General features: G+C 36.8%; 3 protein-coding genes across 3 annotated transcripts; all 3 read right to left on the bottom strand.

The window, feature by feature from the left end:
* Positions 1–492: 492 nt before the first annotated feature.
* On the bottom strand, positions 493–5,267 carry LOC110809588 (2-oxoisovalerate dehydrogenase subunit beta 1, mitochondrial). The gene is made up of 13 exons (XM_022035465.2): positions 4,349–5,267; positions 3,914–4,025; positions 3,602–3,637; positions 3,442–3,501; positions 3,312–3,369; positions 3,108–3,205; positions 2,359–2,448; positions 2,189–2,257; positions 2,036–2,122; positions 1,766–1,861; positions 1,610–1,687; positions 943–1,029; positions 493–849 (listed from the first exon to the last, which is right to left on the bottom strand). The coding sequence occupies exons 1-13, from the start codon at positions 4,525–4,527 to the stop codon at positions 814–816; spliced, it is 1,086 nt and encodes a 361-aa protein (XP_021891157.2). The 5' UTR covers positions 4,528–5,267; the 3' UTR covers positions 493–813.
* A 210-nt stretch (positions 5,268–5,477) lies between these two features.
* ECT2 (evolutionarily conserved C-terminal region 2) lies at positions 5,478–9,835 on the bottom strand. Its single transcript, XM_088221776.1, has 9 exons — positions 9,497–9,835; positions 8,859–8,935; positions 8,605–8,764; positions 8,413–8,486; positions 7,647–8,243; positions 6,869–7,462; positions 6,569–6,781; positions 6,338–6,484; positions 5,478–6,256 (listed from the first exon to the last, which is right to left on the bottom strand). The coding sequence occupies exons 1-9, from the start codon at positions 9,522–9,524 to the stop codon at positions 6,020–6,022; spliced, it is 2,127 nt and encodes a 708-aa protein (XP_088077902.1). The 5' UTR covers positions 9,525–9,835; the 3' UTR covers positions 5,478–6,019.
* A 2,258-nt stretch (positions 9,836–12,093) lies between these two features.
* Positions 12,094–15,932, bottom strand: UNE17 (Subtilisin-like serine endopeptidase family protein). The gene is made up of 10 exons (XM_088206279.1): positions 15,807–15,932; positions 15,603–15,697; positions 15,392–15,489; positions 15,053–15,235; positions 14,306–14,976; positions 13,792–13,862; positions 13,449–13,697; positions 13,231–13,345; positions 12,936–13,149; positions 12,094–12,855 (listed from the first exon to the last, which is right to left on the bottom strand). Exons 1-10 carry the CDS (start codon positions 15,900–15,902, stop codon positions 12,254–12,256), a joined length of 2,394 nt encoding a protein of 797 aa, XP_088062405.1. The 5' UTR covers positions 15,903–15,932; the 3' UTR covers positions 12,094–12,253.
* Positions 15,933–16,099: the final 167 nt, after the last annotated feature.

Raw genomic sequence — 16,099 nt, 5'->3', positions numbered from 1 at the left:
TTGGCTAACACACTTGATACTTTCGAGTAACATTATATTTCACTATATACTTTGTAGTTTTGTAATTTATTAACATATGGTAAACCGCATAAGAAACACGGACATTAGTTTTATTCGCTTTAAACTTAAAAATCATTTTGTTCTTGAGATAATTGTTATGAGCAACAATTTTGAATTTAAAAATCTTTCTGAAATTCGAAGATTTTTTTTATAAGTAACATAAAATATAAACTGATCGGCTCCGATTGTGGGCGGAGGAGAATATAAAAATTGAATCCAACACAAACAGCGGCGGTAATTCTTAAAAATTTTATTAAATAGAAAGCCAATGCCAAAATTTCAAATAAAATTGAAAATGCAAAAAAAATAATTTAATTATGTATTAAATACATAAACATAAATTAGGAATTATCAGACAAATCAAGATAAAAATAGAATTAGTTTAAAAAACCAAATAGTTGCCTTCCCACCACCTCAAAGAAAACAAAAACAAAAGAAAAAAAATTGTTTCCATAACCAGAAATCAACAGTTAGTATAGAGGAGATGAGGTTTTTTACAACTGAAGTAGAAGTTGATCCAACCACTAAATGGAGGATCCAGTAATCCACTATTTTCAATTATAGCAAGGAACAGTGCAGAACCACTTATTATTAATCATCTAACTCCCACAGCTGGGGGAACTGAACAAGCTCCACCCACCCATAACTTTCACTGACCTGCCTTCTGGTCTCCATCCCCATGCACGGGTGTCAACTAGACTGTATATACAATGTAGCTCGGGCAGTAAACGCGTTGAGATGCGACTTTATGCACTAATAACTTACAGTCGATTTGATTGCATCTAAAATCTGCATGGATGGGTGATTTGTGTTGGCAAACAAGGCTTTGACCTTTCACAGAAGCAATGCTTCGTAAATGAAAGAGAGAACAAAAAATTTTACCTTGTTCTTGGTTGGCATGTAGAAGGGTTCAAAAACAAGAGGGAATGGAGTATCCATACCGCAAACCCTGGCAACCGGAGCTTCTAGCTGCAATGCATGCATATAAAAGTTCACGCATGAAAGATGCTCTTTTAAGTCATCTAAATATTTGTTAGCCTCTTCTCATTTATTGTTATTTACATGCATGTCTCAGAAGAAAAAAGAAAAGTTATTTGTTTTGCAGATGAAGTATTATAACCAAACTACTCATTGAAAGACTGAGGAGGAGACAATGATGCAGATTATTCTTTCCTTCCTAAATTTAGTATTCTCAAGTTGTTTTCTTATCTATTTGCTAAAATTACTTGATGTTTACACAAACTGGCGCAATGGCATTACATTCCGTACTGAGACATCAATATTTTGAAGAAGATATTTCCATCATAGAAACCAACTGTTCGCCAAAAATAATTCAGAAAATTTGTTTGACTCTGCATAGCTCAGAGAGCATGAATCAATAAGGAAACCCCTACCTAAATAAACTTCCAAAAATATGAGATGTTATTAAAAGAAATGAAGCAAATAAGAAAACAAGAAAGAAGGAGCGGAAAAAAACTTGCTGACCAAGACGTAGAAAACAACAAAAGGGGAAAGTACACAGAATCTACAACAGAAAGTCAGTATTTACCCTCAAGAAGCAACGTTCCATAACAGAAGAAGAGATTTCAGCACCAAAGCCCCCAGTAACCGGAGCTTCATGACTAATCTACAATAAGGAAAACAAAACTAGCAGTTACAATTCCAGCTACTTTTGCAACATGGTTAAGGTGGGAATCCTACTTACAAGTAGTCTTCCAGTCTTGCTGACAGAGGCCTCGACTGTTTCTTTGTCCCACGGTATTAGGGTCTTCAGGTCTATCAGTTCGCAGGAAATTCCTTCCTGCAAAACCTCATGAACAAATCCTTATTGGTTAAGCACCCATACATCCCAGCAGTTATGTTATATCTAACATAGTGAAACAGTTGTGACTATGGATTAACAGTTGTGTTGACGATGATTATTGTGTGTAATTAAGGCAAGCAAGAAACTTGTACATCAGAAAGGATCATTTACCTTTTCAGCATCAAGACAGGCCTGTTCCATGATAGCTAGCTGCGCTCCCCACCCAACAAGCGTTATGTCACTTCCTTCTCTAATCACCTGAGGATTGAACTTTGAATTAACTTCAATTTATAATTTTTCATCACAAATAAAAAAATGGGATACCTCGGCTTCTGATAATGGCAACATATAATCATGCTCAGGAACCTCTTCTACTGCCAGCCTATAGAGCCACTGTAAAGATAAAGGCATTTATGATTTATCAACATTATTCAGATGACTATATTAAATTTATCCACCCAATTTATAATTCAATATGTGAACAAGTCGAGTACCTTCGGCTCGAAAAAGACAACAGGATTTGGATCGCGAATGCATGATAACAATAATCCTTTTGCTTCCCGTGGGCTTCGAGGTATGACTACCTACAAGACAATTAAGTGATTATCTAGTCTGCACTTCACTGGAACCATAGAAATACCATACTTCAAAAGGAAAGTACAAGAGGTTCAGGTTCATCTTAAAATTCTTATAGATATTATCCCAACCTATAGAAACTCCAGTTGATTTCAAGGTGGCTTTGATCAATGAAGTGTAAACAAAGACGAGGGCGAAATAGAAGGGACATGCACTCCGTTATTAAGTGCAATAAAACCTTGTGTGCATTTATTAGGTATTGCTCGGCAGATTACAGCATGAAGCCAAATTCTTTCAGTTATAAAATAAAAATTATTTGCCTGAATTGGATTACCTTGCATGCTACAGATTGAAGTGAACAATTTACATCTTTTGACAAGTAGATAGAAAACATAAGCTGTGTCTTAACTAAAAATAACAATTCCAGAAACAGGATGTAGTAAATAAGTGGAACCTTTACCAGTGTTCTCACTAATTCATGTGTTTATATTGTACTTCACCTTGGGATGTGATGATACTAGTTATTTCAGATGTCTAACAAAAACAAGGAAAGTGCAGCTTCAGGGGTATGATGGTTTCTTAACGTAAAGATCAAATAATGGCCTTAAAAAGAAAAAGATAGATCAGAAGACAAAGAAAAAGTTATCTTATAAAGAAAGAAACATACTTTGATACCAGGAACATGACAAAAGAAAGCTTCAGGAGATTGTGAATGATAATGTCCACCATGGCCAACAGCCCCATAGGGGGCTCTGATTGTCAGACCTGGGGAATCATATGAGACCTCATCATGCCAGAGGATAGGAAGGATGAACAAGAGAGCATAAAAAAATGAAAACACAACATTAGAAAGGATAAAAAAAATATATACCTCCACAATTAAATTGATTTCCACTTCGATATCTAAACTTTGCAGCTTCGTTCACAATCTAGTAAGTACAAACTGTGTCAATCAAAAAACTATGGGGTAAAGATATCACTTAAGAATAACTGATGCTTGCCTGGTCAAAAGCAGGGAAAATATAGTCTGCAAATTGAATTTCTGCTATTGCTCGATTACCCTATAGAACACATGCAAGCATAAGCTCCATCAATAGCTTGGGTAAAAATTGAGGATTTAATTAAGAACCGAGCAGTCCAACACCAAGTAGTCAAACTCACCATTGCTGCCAAACCAATGCCAAATCCCACAATTCCCTGTGTTCATGAACAAGTTAATATGGGAGATGCACCTCGTTTGAAAAACATAAATTATGAAAAGTGAAAATGAAATAGTAGTTAAAAGAACACAAAGAATCAAGTCTGCTTATTGTGTTCCTAATGCTAGGCAGGAAAGTGAAGCCCCACTCTACCCCAATTTTTTATGAGAAAAGAAAACCATTGCCGACTTTCAGACGCTAGCTGAAGTGACACCCATAAGGACTATCCCAATGGTCACTCATCTCAAGTAGCAATTTTGCATGACCAAAATACCTGCTCACAAAGAGGGGTGTTGAAAACCCTATGTTTGCCAAATCGTTCAGCTAATCCTGTTGTGCAACGAAAGACCCCACCAAAGCTCACATCTTCTCCAAACACATAAGAACTGTGAAGTAACGAACATATTGGATTAATATCAAGTTTAAACTATAAGCATTCTGTGCAAATCTTCATTTGATTCGAAAGGAGGATCCCCGAGTTAAAAAGCAACAGAAACCAGATAATTAGGATTGATATGTCAAGAATCTTACATGCTTATTCAACGAGAAATACAGAAAGCAGCAAGAAGAGAACGAAATGAAAATTACCCAGATTTTCTTCGTCATGGAAATCAATAATCAGAAGGCCAAAACCAAGAAACATAAACGTATAGAGAAAAAAAAAAAAAAAAAAAAAAAAAAAATCCAACGCAAGGTGTGGAAAACTTACCGAGGATCAGTGTCCAACGCAAGGTGAAGCGCTTGATTGATAGCGGAGTAGAGATTCAAGGATTTGGCAGTGGATTGGCGTGGAAGATCCGAATGAGAGGAAGACAAAGACGAACAACACTTGATGCTCGAAAGGGAATGAGGCAATCTTCTTCCAAATCGACCAAGAGCAGAAGCCATATTCAAGAAGGAAGCTGGAGAAGCGAAAGGATTAGGCTCGGCGGCTGTGACGGAGAAGAAGGAAGCTGATCGTAACCATGTTGGGGTTGTGGGATTATCATAATAATTATTTTTTAATTAATTTAAACAAGTTTTGTTACTGTGTTAATTAAGAGAGGAGATGGATTTGCCACATAAGCTCCTCCTCTCCTCAGAAGGGGATGAAGTTTCAAGGCGTTCAACTTCCTACGAGAGTCACAGAATCCATTGACATTAAAGAACAAGATAAACAGTCGGCTAAGATTCCACCTAAGTTCTAGTTGCAATTTTCAACACGGAAAGACTTCGAATATCTATATTATATATATACACACACACAATGTATATTACATAAAAATTGAAATATCCCAAAATGTATTTTCAACTGATTTATTGTTGTATATAGCGACCATGTTTGAAGTAAATTACGTGATGGTGAGATTAAACCAACACATTTGAATTATTAAGAGTATCTCCATGGATCTAGAAGAATAACGGAAGAAGACGATGGAGAAGCCGCACTTGTGCTCGACGTGTCCGTATATATGTTCGTATCCTTTGGGAGATTCCCCACCCCAGAAGCCATTCTTCCACTGAGATTTTAGAGTCAATGTTGTTGGCTTTCCACTGACGAAAAACTAGTCTTCCACTCAATTTCTTTTTCAGTTCTCTGTAAAATTTGGATCTATCGCGTTCGCATTCGCCGAAAATACAAGTCATCCCAATTACAAGTAATTCATCAATGAAAATATATACATATGTGTGTGTGGAAGTAAGACTAACGCAACCAGTTCCATCAGAATTTTCCATGGCTGTTTCTCAGACAACACAAGAAGACAAATCCAAGGTCACAATCTTCATAATGTCTAGAAATGTTGCGTAAAGGCATCATCAACAAGGAAATTTATATAAAAAAGAAAAAGAAAAAGAAGAAAAACAAAGAAAACCTGCTTTCATTACTATATCCCAAATACATTCCCACCTTGCTTTCTTTTTCTTTCATGCCTCCTCTCCTACAAGTAGGTCTGGATTTACAAGGTGGGGGATACCCAAACACAAGATAACTGAAATTATAAATCTTTTAAAAATAGATTCAAAAATTTAACCCAAAGAAATAAAAATAAAAATAACCATACTGAAGATAACAAAGCCTCAAACAGAAACCTCCTAGGCAGTGAAGAACTGTCAGGTGCTAACCAGTTAAAAACCATATCCAGAACAACAAAACGGGGAGAGGGGGGCGCTAGTAGGTACTTCATTCTCAGATGCCTGACCACAATGGACGATATCTAAACATTACTTTTGACTTCTTCAAGAATCCTTCGCTTTGTAGTTGGCGGGGACAGACCAGCACGGCAGCCTTTGTCTAGGGAGCAACCAGTATTTTCGTCCTGCCTCTTGTAACACCACAAAAATACTATTCCTTTCAGATAACTGTGCAATATCGCAGGCTGCCGTGGGTGCTTGCCAAGAGTTAGCAACCATTTGAAATCCCATTAGATAGTATCCTCTTTTCTGGCACAACTGCTTGTTTAACACTGTTTAAGGCATCACCAATTTTTGAAACTGATCCATTTTCTGAAACCTTCAGGTCCCCATCAGTTAATACAATTGTAGAAGGTTCCCTGGATAAATCAGACGCAACATCCATCAACTTCTGTGATACATTTACAAACTCTTTCTTCTCATCAACGGGTTTCCCTTCCCAAACCTGCAAATAATACATAAGGGCCATTTTACCAAAGAAGCCTCCATATATTCAGAGTTGATTGGACAGGGAAAAGATTAGTACCTGTTTCTGGAATAGTTGTTGCTTGGCTTTCTTCTCCTGAATTGTCTTCTGCCGACCCTCGTAGAACCCAAAATCATCCAGAATGCAAGTTTTGCTGGAATGCTCCTTGAAAATTTTAATCATTTTCAATCCTTGCTCTAGTTTGACCTACACAACCACACAGAAGATTATTGTCAATGAGATGAAAGAGAAAAGGAGAATTGAGATAGCTTAAACTAGAAATTACTTTACCTCTTGAGTGTCCCTGCTGTTAGTGACAGGTTTGTTCTCGTTGTTCTCGAGGGTAATATGCTTCAACAAGCTGTTGGGCACATCCTTAACCACATGCCACTTGACAGGGAAAGAGCCAGTCCACTTGTCCTGTTGCCAATACTCCACGTTCTTGTTGAAATCAACTGGTCCAACCATCTCTGCAAGGCCGACAAATTGCCCACTTGTGTTGACCTAAATAAGAATTCAGTGAAGTAAAATTATCACAAAGCATTAGACAGAAGGAAGCAATAAAACAACATCAGATCAGTAGCACCTTACCGAGAAAAAAAGGAACACGGGACAACCAGCAGATTTCAGCTGAGCCTCCTGGTAAGCTGCATCAAGCTTTTTGTTGCCATTTGGTGTGCTGGCCCAGACATTATACTTGATGCTCTTATGGACATCATCCTCACTGTATGACTTAATAACGAAGAACTTTGCATCTGTATAATCCTCAGAGAAATCTTCCCTATTGTACTGTTCTCTGTCTGGAATCAAGCAACTTTTATCTTTCTCCTCATTATTAGCTCCATTAGACTGCTCATTCAGTCCCTTCACTGGTACTGTGGGAGGCACTACACCCTTTTGGTTCTTAGAACCCTTTGCCCTTGGTCCTCTGTTGAGTTCATTTAAACCGTCCATGTTTTCATTTCCATAAAAGTAATTATTACCTCTTCCCCTAGGTTTATACTTGCTGTTGTCAACGGATAGCCAACCCCGTCCATTTGTTCTCAAGTCATAGCCTGTAGAACCAAAGCCCATACCAGATCTAATAGTGTTTCCATACTGACCATATAATTTGTTAGAATACATCCTATTGATATATCCATGAGCAGTACTGATGCCAGATATTGGAGATGGATGGTGCAAGCCCTGCAGAGAAGACACTAGAGATAAATAGAACGTACAGCAACTACACGACAAGTTTGGCAAATGCTAGAGGCATAAAGCACCAAATCAACAAATTGACGGGTAGATAAATTGCATGAAGTCTCCTTATAAGCAGAACAAATCATATAAAGTCATAAAAATAATTCAATCTTTATTTTCTTCATACCATGTAATGAGAATTTGAACGATAATTTTGGTTCCTTGAAGGTTGAATATTATTTCCCTTTGAAAAGGATGAAGTAACAGCAGTACTAGTCACAGGCCTGCTCTGTCCATCTGAAAACCTAGAGTTGTCTTGCCATGGGATAGGAGAGTGAAACCCATCAAAACCATACCTTGGATCCTGATAACCAGAAGCTGGAAAACCCCCTGGCATAGAACCCCGGCCATAAGAATTATTTGAACCAAACGAGTTTTGATAAGTGGGTTTTAGGGGAGCAGGGCCATTATTTCCCTTGACAACAGCACCACCAGTAACACCAGTTGAAGTGGTGTTCGTATTCTCCACCGCCAATGGCTTCTGGTCGGCAGCAGTAGATGTCGAAAGATCTCCCTGGGAAGGAGCAGGCAGAGTGGGTGTAAATGGAGCACTGCTTGCGACAAGTGGTGGGAAATAGGTAGGATACTGATAATGCTGAGCACCATATAGTTGACCATCATTTCCCATAGTAGGAACCGGGGTACTTGCTGGCGAATAGGGGGCATAGGGTGCGTAACCATATCCATGGTGATACATAAGAGAACCGTTGTCTCCATAAACGCCCTGGGAAACATCAACAAGCCAGTTAAAATACTAACATATGACTTGAGAGAAATAGGTTGAAGAACACCTAAACCGAACCTAAATAATTGTGAATTATCAATTTCATCTGATACATAGAATAGCATCATGTTCCAAGTGCTAACACGAAACGAACGAGTGAAAAACTTACAGAACTCATGTCCACGCCATCTGGAGCCATGTAACTTGAGTAGTCATCCCACTCATTCCCGGTACCATTAAAGCCTGCACCAAATTGAGCACCCAGTTTTCCTAAGACACTAACTCCTTTTCAGTACAATTTAACAAACTGAGTAAAAAGTTTTCGCCTCCAATCCCGTGGAGTAAATGAAAATCAACCAACCTCCATAGTAATACGCAGTGGATGGATAACCATTGGGGAGATAGCACATGGAGGGATCCACAAAATCAGGCAGCAGAGGGGTTATAGACCGCTCAAACGGTTGGATTTGACCATTTGCAGCATTGGCCGAATCTACAGATCCATATTGATAAACAGGGGGCTATATGGGAAGAAACAATCAAAATAAAAAATCAGACCTCCAAGCACTCAGCAAAGTTTTAATCACCAATAAGGCTTAATGAACAGGCATATACCTTCTTGGTGGGCTCCGGGATTTCAAAAGTCTTTGCTTGGGAATCTAAGGACAGTTTCTGCAACAAATCTGCAGTTTCTACAAGTGGCAAAAGTGAAGGAAACACACCAAAATAGAAAAAAAAAAAAAAAAAAAAAAGGCTGATGCAAGAATCAACAAAAACCCAAGTGCACGATTCCGAGAAAAAGCAAGGCGCCATATCTGAATATCACAAAACCTAGGTCACAGTAATTAACCTACACCCCGAAAGACTGAATTAACAATGAAATTACAACAATTAGCAAAGTCAACAATAAAGTCAATACCCACACACCCATCTCCGAAATCACATAACCATGAATCTTAAACAAAACGACACCCAATCCCTGGGCAGGCATCCAGACCGCAAAACAAACCAAATCTAAAATATTCATATCGAAACATACAATAAATCAATTAAAACCCTAAATACCAAAAACACTGTACACAACGAATAAAGGTAAAACAATACAAAAGCAGATGAGATACACGATACACAACCCAGGAGACGAGAAGTGGCACGAAACAAATCCAGGTAGATTGAAAACAAGAAAGAGAAAACAGATCAGGCAAAAGAAAGAACAAATCAGAGATGAGATCAGGAAAATTGAGAAAGGATACGATCCGCAGGAGGTGCAACGGTTGCCATGAGCAGATTAGTAGATCCTTCTCGGATAAGATCAAGAACAAGCGAAGACCCAAGGGAGAGAGAGAGAGAGAAAGAGAGAGAGAGAGACCCTAAATCGAATTGGGTGGGTAAGAAATTGGGAGAGGGAAAAGAAAAAAGAGAGAGAGAAAAAGAAAGAGAAGGGAGCGGGAGGATTTGGGTCTTCACTCTTCTTCTTCACTCTTCGCAGCCGCCAAGAGAAGAGAAGGGTTTTGGTTTTGGGGGAAGAGAAAAAGGGTTTTGTTTTCGCTCACGAGACGATTCAAATACCTCCACGGCTCCTCCTCCTCCTCCTCTCTCTGTGTTTTTCCATTTATTATTTAATATTTAATTTATTCAATTACTTACCGCTTAAGGATTTTTCAATAAATATTTTTTCCAATAATAATTATTACGTGTGATATCCACAAATATTTAATAATTAAATAAAATATTAAAAAAAAAATCCTCTTGTTTGGGTATTTAATTATTTTTTATAGAAAATTATTTAATAATAATATTTTATTAAGTGGGTTTAAAATAAGCTATTGATTATCGTGACCAAATACATGTAACTTTCTATACTTATAAACACTATAATAATTATGATTAATTTTTATCCTAAAGTTTTGCCCCCTATATTAATTTTTACTATAATGATTATTATAATATAGTACAATTTCCTTTTATATTTATATATTTTTTTAAATTGTATCATTAATTCCACAATGGTCGATAACACACATATATATATATATTTGTTGATTTCATTTATATCTCAATTTTAATTAGTTTTTTTAATAATTAATATTAATGTTTTTTAAGTATAAACATATATCTCATTATATTAAAATCAGGTTTGTAAATTTAATTTTTTTATTAAAAAAAAAACATGAAAATACAATAATAATTTACTACAAATTTGTGCCTTTTTATTATTATTTTTAATTTCACTATTCATTTTATTGGCAAAAATCAACATTTTTTTAAATAAAAAAAAAAATCCAATAACATTAAGCTTACTATGAATATTGATGAGCGTGTATTGATGATGAGAGGCTTGTGTGTTAATGACTTTGTCGAACATCAATATACATATACATATACATATACATATATAGGTATCGTGTTGAGTATTTAAATACATGGGAAAGTGGAGAAGAGATATGAACATACTTCACAATACATAACAAAAATAAATAACTTGCCCTTAATCCAATTATGACATATTTTATGTTGATTTACAAAATTCTTTTTATATTATAAACATTTTTAAATTCATAATATATTTAAATATTATATTATATCGAAATTATAATAATATATTAAAAAGAGGTATATAGTTTTGATATAAAAAAAATATGCATCTCTATAGTGAAGCTTTCATCACGAATCATGAATGACATCTGCTTATTGATTCTCACTACTCTATAAATGATTCGGTTCTATTTAGAATATCAGTATACAAGTAACGAAGTGTTTATTATCTCAGTGTTAGATGACTCAGTTAAACCGTTTTAAATGAGGTAGAAACCTCATTTCTAATTAGTTTAGGCTTAAGACAAATGGATCCATTTGGAACAAACTAGATAATGCAATAGTCAAGTCTAATTAGAGATTGTCGAGCAAATAAGTATCTGGTTTAATAATATATATATAGATATCAATTACATTATGGTTAATGAGTATCATGGTATTTATCAGAATTTTAAGTTTGTTTGGAATGTCGATATTAATAAGCTCTTAGTCGACATCAACTTCATATATGTCATACAACTCTTCGCGCGTAATCTTAACAAATATCACCTGATGACTCAGTTAAGCCATTTTAAATGAGGTAGAAACTTCCATTCTAACTAGTTTACGCTTAAGACAAATGAATCTATTTGGAGCAAACTAGATAATGCAATGATCAGGTCTAATTAGAGATTGTCGGGCAAATAAGTATCTGGTTTAATAATATATATATATATCAAGTACATGATGGCTAATGAATATTATGGTATTTATCAGAATTTTAAACTTATTTGGAATGTCGATATTAATAAGCTCTTAGTCGATACATCAACTCCATATATGCCATACAACTCTTCGCGCATAATCTTAACAAATATCACATTCTTATCAATTATGAAGAGCATAGTAAAATTATCATATGATACGATTAAGGGAGATCTAATTTTCTGATATTTTTCCGTACCAACTAGTTCGTACATTGGATTTGTGATATTTTCGTGAGCGCCACATGATTTTTCATGCTATCATTATCTATTTATGTATTTGAACCATTATAATATAGTTAGATATACATTTGAGGTGAAAATAAGTTTCTTGTGGTTTGTGTTATATTTGTTTTTATTTTCAATTCATTTAAACTAAACAATTAAATGATTTTTTTTTTTTTGGCTAAAAAATGACAGCTATATATACATATGTATATATGTATATAAAGCATTTGAAAGGTTCTAAGAGATACATATAAAGCACAAAAACATTATAAACATGAAGACATGTTTAAAATGTATAAAAATATATTCTTTAAAAAAAAACAGAAAAAGAAAGAGAAAGTGAGTAATCTGAGAATTGGGCTTTTTTAAGAGCTTCTCATTCATGGGCCATCATCTTTTTCTTTTTTCTTCTTAAAAAAATTAATTCTCATTTTAGAACTTGGATCCAAGATTATTAAATTTTTTGTTTGTTTTTGTATTGATTGAATTGGGGAAATGAGAAAATCAAAACGCAGAGAATAGTTGGTGGTGATGGACGTTAATGGCGTCGCCGAGAAACACAACCAGTGGACTTCTGACCCCATGCAATCCATCAGACCAAACAATCTCCCCAAATTCATACCGCCTTCCGCTCTCCTTCACCGGCGTCAACGTCACGTAGTAACAAATCTCCGCCGTCAACGGCGAGAATATCAAGACCCTCGGCCAGACCATCACCTCCACTCCTTTAGGCTCCACAACACTGCTCAAGAAATACACGGCATATCTATTCCTTCCCACGTTACGCGCAGTCCTTTTGATAGTTGCTGCGGACTGGAGGTTGAAGACGGTGATGGAAGGGTAATTCAGGTTCATCATCTGCTCCTCATGTTTTCTTCCACATTTTACGTTGGTTCCTGGAAGAATAATCATTTTGGCGATCTGGGTTTTGTTGTACCCGATGTTGCAGAGAAGCTGAATGTAGTCGCTGGCTTTCATGTCGTATATAAGCCCCGGATCCATGGCTTTCATGGGGTTTAAATGGCCGGCTCCGACGTCGAATGGGTCGCTGACTTTCATTGATCCATCAGCCAATATTCTCTCGTCGCTTCTATCTTTACTGTCCGCTGATCATCATTTGATTCGTTCATCAGTTGATTGCATACACTTATATGTAAGAAACTAATATGTACATAATTAATATTACCGGTGGTGATTAGAGCCGATCTAATGGCGGCGGGAGACCAGGTTGGATAACGCGATCGGAGGAGAGAAACGACGCCGGAAACATGAGGACAGGCCATTGAAGTTCCAGACAGGAAATTCCAATTCACAGAACGACGGTCGCCTGGGAAAAAGGTTGGAGGAGTTTTTGAAGGCCATGCTCCCAATATATTCACTCCCGGTGCAGTAATGTCCGGCTGTGTATATATTATTTAATCAATGAATTATTCTTCATTAATTACTTAAAACGTAATTAATTAATTAATTAAGTAATTAACCTTGAGAAAATCAGGTGCTAGTGAACTGGGTCCTCTTGAAGAGAAATATGCAACCTCCGGCGCTGGTAATTTTCCGATTAGGGTTCTGCTTGGTTCTATCCTCACCATTGGAAGCCTAATTTCATTCTCCAGGTCAAATATATCTCTTTTTTCGGTCAATCAAATTCAACTCAAAACCCTAATTAATTAACGAAATTAAAAAGGGTAATTGCAGTTACTTGATAAATCGGGAAAGATAATTGCGGAGTCTGGTGCCTTGATCCATATCGAGTCGAACATTGGGGATGATATCTAAATCAGCATATTGTTTTGTGGGATCGTCAACGTAAACCAACCCAGATGCTCTTATATCATATAATGCTTCTTGTGCATCGCCATCTTCGACTTCTCCTCTGCTAGAAAAACATATCACCACCTTTCCTTCTATACTTATATCTGGGTCCTTCAAGCTCTCTGTGCTGCAACTTCTGCATTGTATGTATGTACGTATAAATGTAAATTCTGTATAAATAAGATGGGAGAAATTAAGAAAGAGATATAGGAGTAGTAGTGGACACACACCCATCAAAAAAGTACTTGGATGCATCCGCCAATTTAGTTCCTGTAATCTTATTGGTAATGAAGCTCTCTCCCTGTAAAAATTTACGACCCACAAGATTAATTAATTTATTAATCAAAATCTAACGTTAAGAACAATGATATATATATATATATATAACTTTTCTAGGATGTTACATGTATATGATCTTCTCTAATCAATCATCGTACTTATAACTTTTCTAGGATCTTCATTAATCATAATTCCTTGATTAATAGGGTGATCATTGGCATAATTAAATCTAGGGCTCGTGCTTCTCCTTTTATATATATAAGCATGCAGAACAAAAAGCCTAAACGGAAGGGACAAGATACGACGTGCTCACGATTATATATCTTGTAACTCCGACATATGCATTCATACGTTGCAAGATGAAAAGCAAAACGTAAAAGGCTACCTCTATATTATTATTTTCTATAATATATATATATATATACAGAACTTGCATCAATTATCATCCAGGTATAAGTTAATTACCATAATAGAGAAAGTTTCGTTGACAATAATCCGAGTAGGAAAATTCCGATCAATAGTAGAAGCAGCTACAGAAATTGACCATGGCGCAACATTTTCAACCCGACCCGGATGAGGTCCACTATTCCCAGCCGAGAAAACCACACTAACACCCAACTGCATTGCATGAAACGCTCCGATATCCGCCGAAGACTCCAAGAACCTCGTCAACGGCGGCGGATACCCAAAAGAAGCGGAGATAACATGAACTCCGTCATGCAAAGCGTCGTCGAAGGCTGCAAGAATGTCAGCCTCAGAACACCGAGAACCATTGTTTAAACCCCAGCACATCTTGTAAACGGCAAGGCGAGCTCTTGGTGCGCCACCTCGAGCCGTGCCTTGACCCAACCCAAAGAAGCTGGCGTTTCTGACTACAGAACCTACGGCTATGGAGGCAACATGGGTGCCGTGACCGAGGTAGTCTCTCGGAGATTTGTACTCCGGGTTGCCGGTTTGGCTGAGTGGGCCGTACTCTGCTTCGAAGCCTTGGAGATAGTAGCGTGCGCCGATAAGCTTCCGGTTGCAGGCGGTTGATGGTTTGAAGTTTTCTCCTTGCACACATTTTCCTTTCCAACAAGATGGAATTCGACCTGTTCCTGGTTCTTCTTTGAAACTTTCTGATTCAGGCCATATCCCTGCATGCACCCACTTTAATTCATTCATTGAATTCCATCTTTCATATATTAAGAGGTGGTTGAAAGAGGAAGGAACCTGAATCCAGTATGCCGATAATAACATCATCACCATGAGTGAGGTGAAACAATGGATCAGGGACTTGATGATCACGACGACGATGACGGTAGGGAACTAGAGGAAGTGCCATGAAGTCCCAGCTTCTTGTCGTATGCAGCTTCACTGTCCGGCTTTTGAATACTGATATCACTTCTTCCATATCTGCACCCGTTAATTATATGGGGCTATATAATTATTATTTTTTTATTTAGTTGTCTGATTGCTCGCATACACGCATATGTATGTATAACATATTGATCGTGTATATATACACACACACACATATATATATATATTCTTGATCGAATTATTATTTACTTGCTAAGGTGGCTGCTTGGGTAGCATTGAGCTTTGCCGAAAAGCCGGAGAACCCATGCTTGTAGCTGTAAAGAATGGAGTCTTCCGCTACTTCTTTGCTGAAAACAAATCATATAATACGTATATACATACTCATTATATATATTATATGTATACTTGCGTGATATTTGGTTATGTATATGCATATATAAACATAAAATAAACGTGAAACCTTGGAAAGACATTAGAAAGGAGTTGAAGCTGAGAGTGTGAAGTGAGAAGAGGATCATGGCCCTGGCTGACACCCCCTAAATACACTATGTAAACCTGCATATGTATGAAACAAGAAGATGATCATCATTGTCATCAAATTAACCTTCATCTTCACATGCAAAAGGAGTTATATATATATACATATATACATATACATTTTTACATGAGATTTTATTGATTGGGAGTACTGAAAGCAGAAAACCGAAAGGGCAAGAAGAGAAGAGAGGCCCCAAAGGCACTGAGGAAGAAGGATAGGCATAGTGCCTTTGTCTCTGCTACGAGAAGTAAACGTAGCTGCTTGGGAATGGATATATATATACCTACCAAATATATATGTATCTAAATATATATACACTCAAACTACTGCACAGTACTAGTAGTAGTGTAGTAAATAGCTAGTAATACTAGGTAGTATTACTCCTGCGTGCTTTCTAAGTATTTCGTGCCTGCAACAAC

This window comes from Carica papaya, chromosome 6 (genome assembly GCF_054855325.1).
Source record: "Carica papaya isolate Zhongbai chromosome 6, ASM5485532v1, whole genome shotgun sequence".
Taxonomy (NCBI): domain Eukaryota; kingdom Viridiplantae; phylum Streptophyta; class Magnoliopsida; order Brassicales; family Caricaceae; genus Carica; species Carica papaya.
Note: the sequence above shows the minus strand (reverse complement) of the source record. Positions and strands in the feature narration are given on the sequence as shown.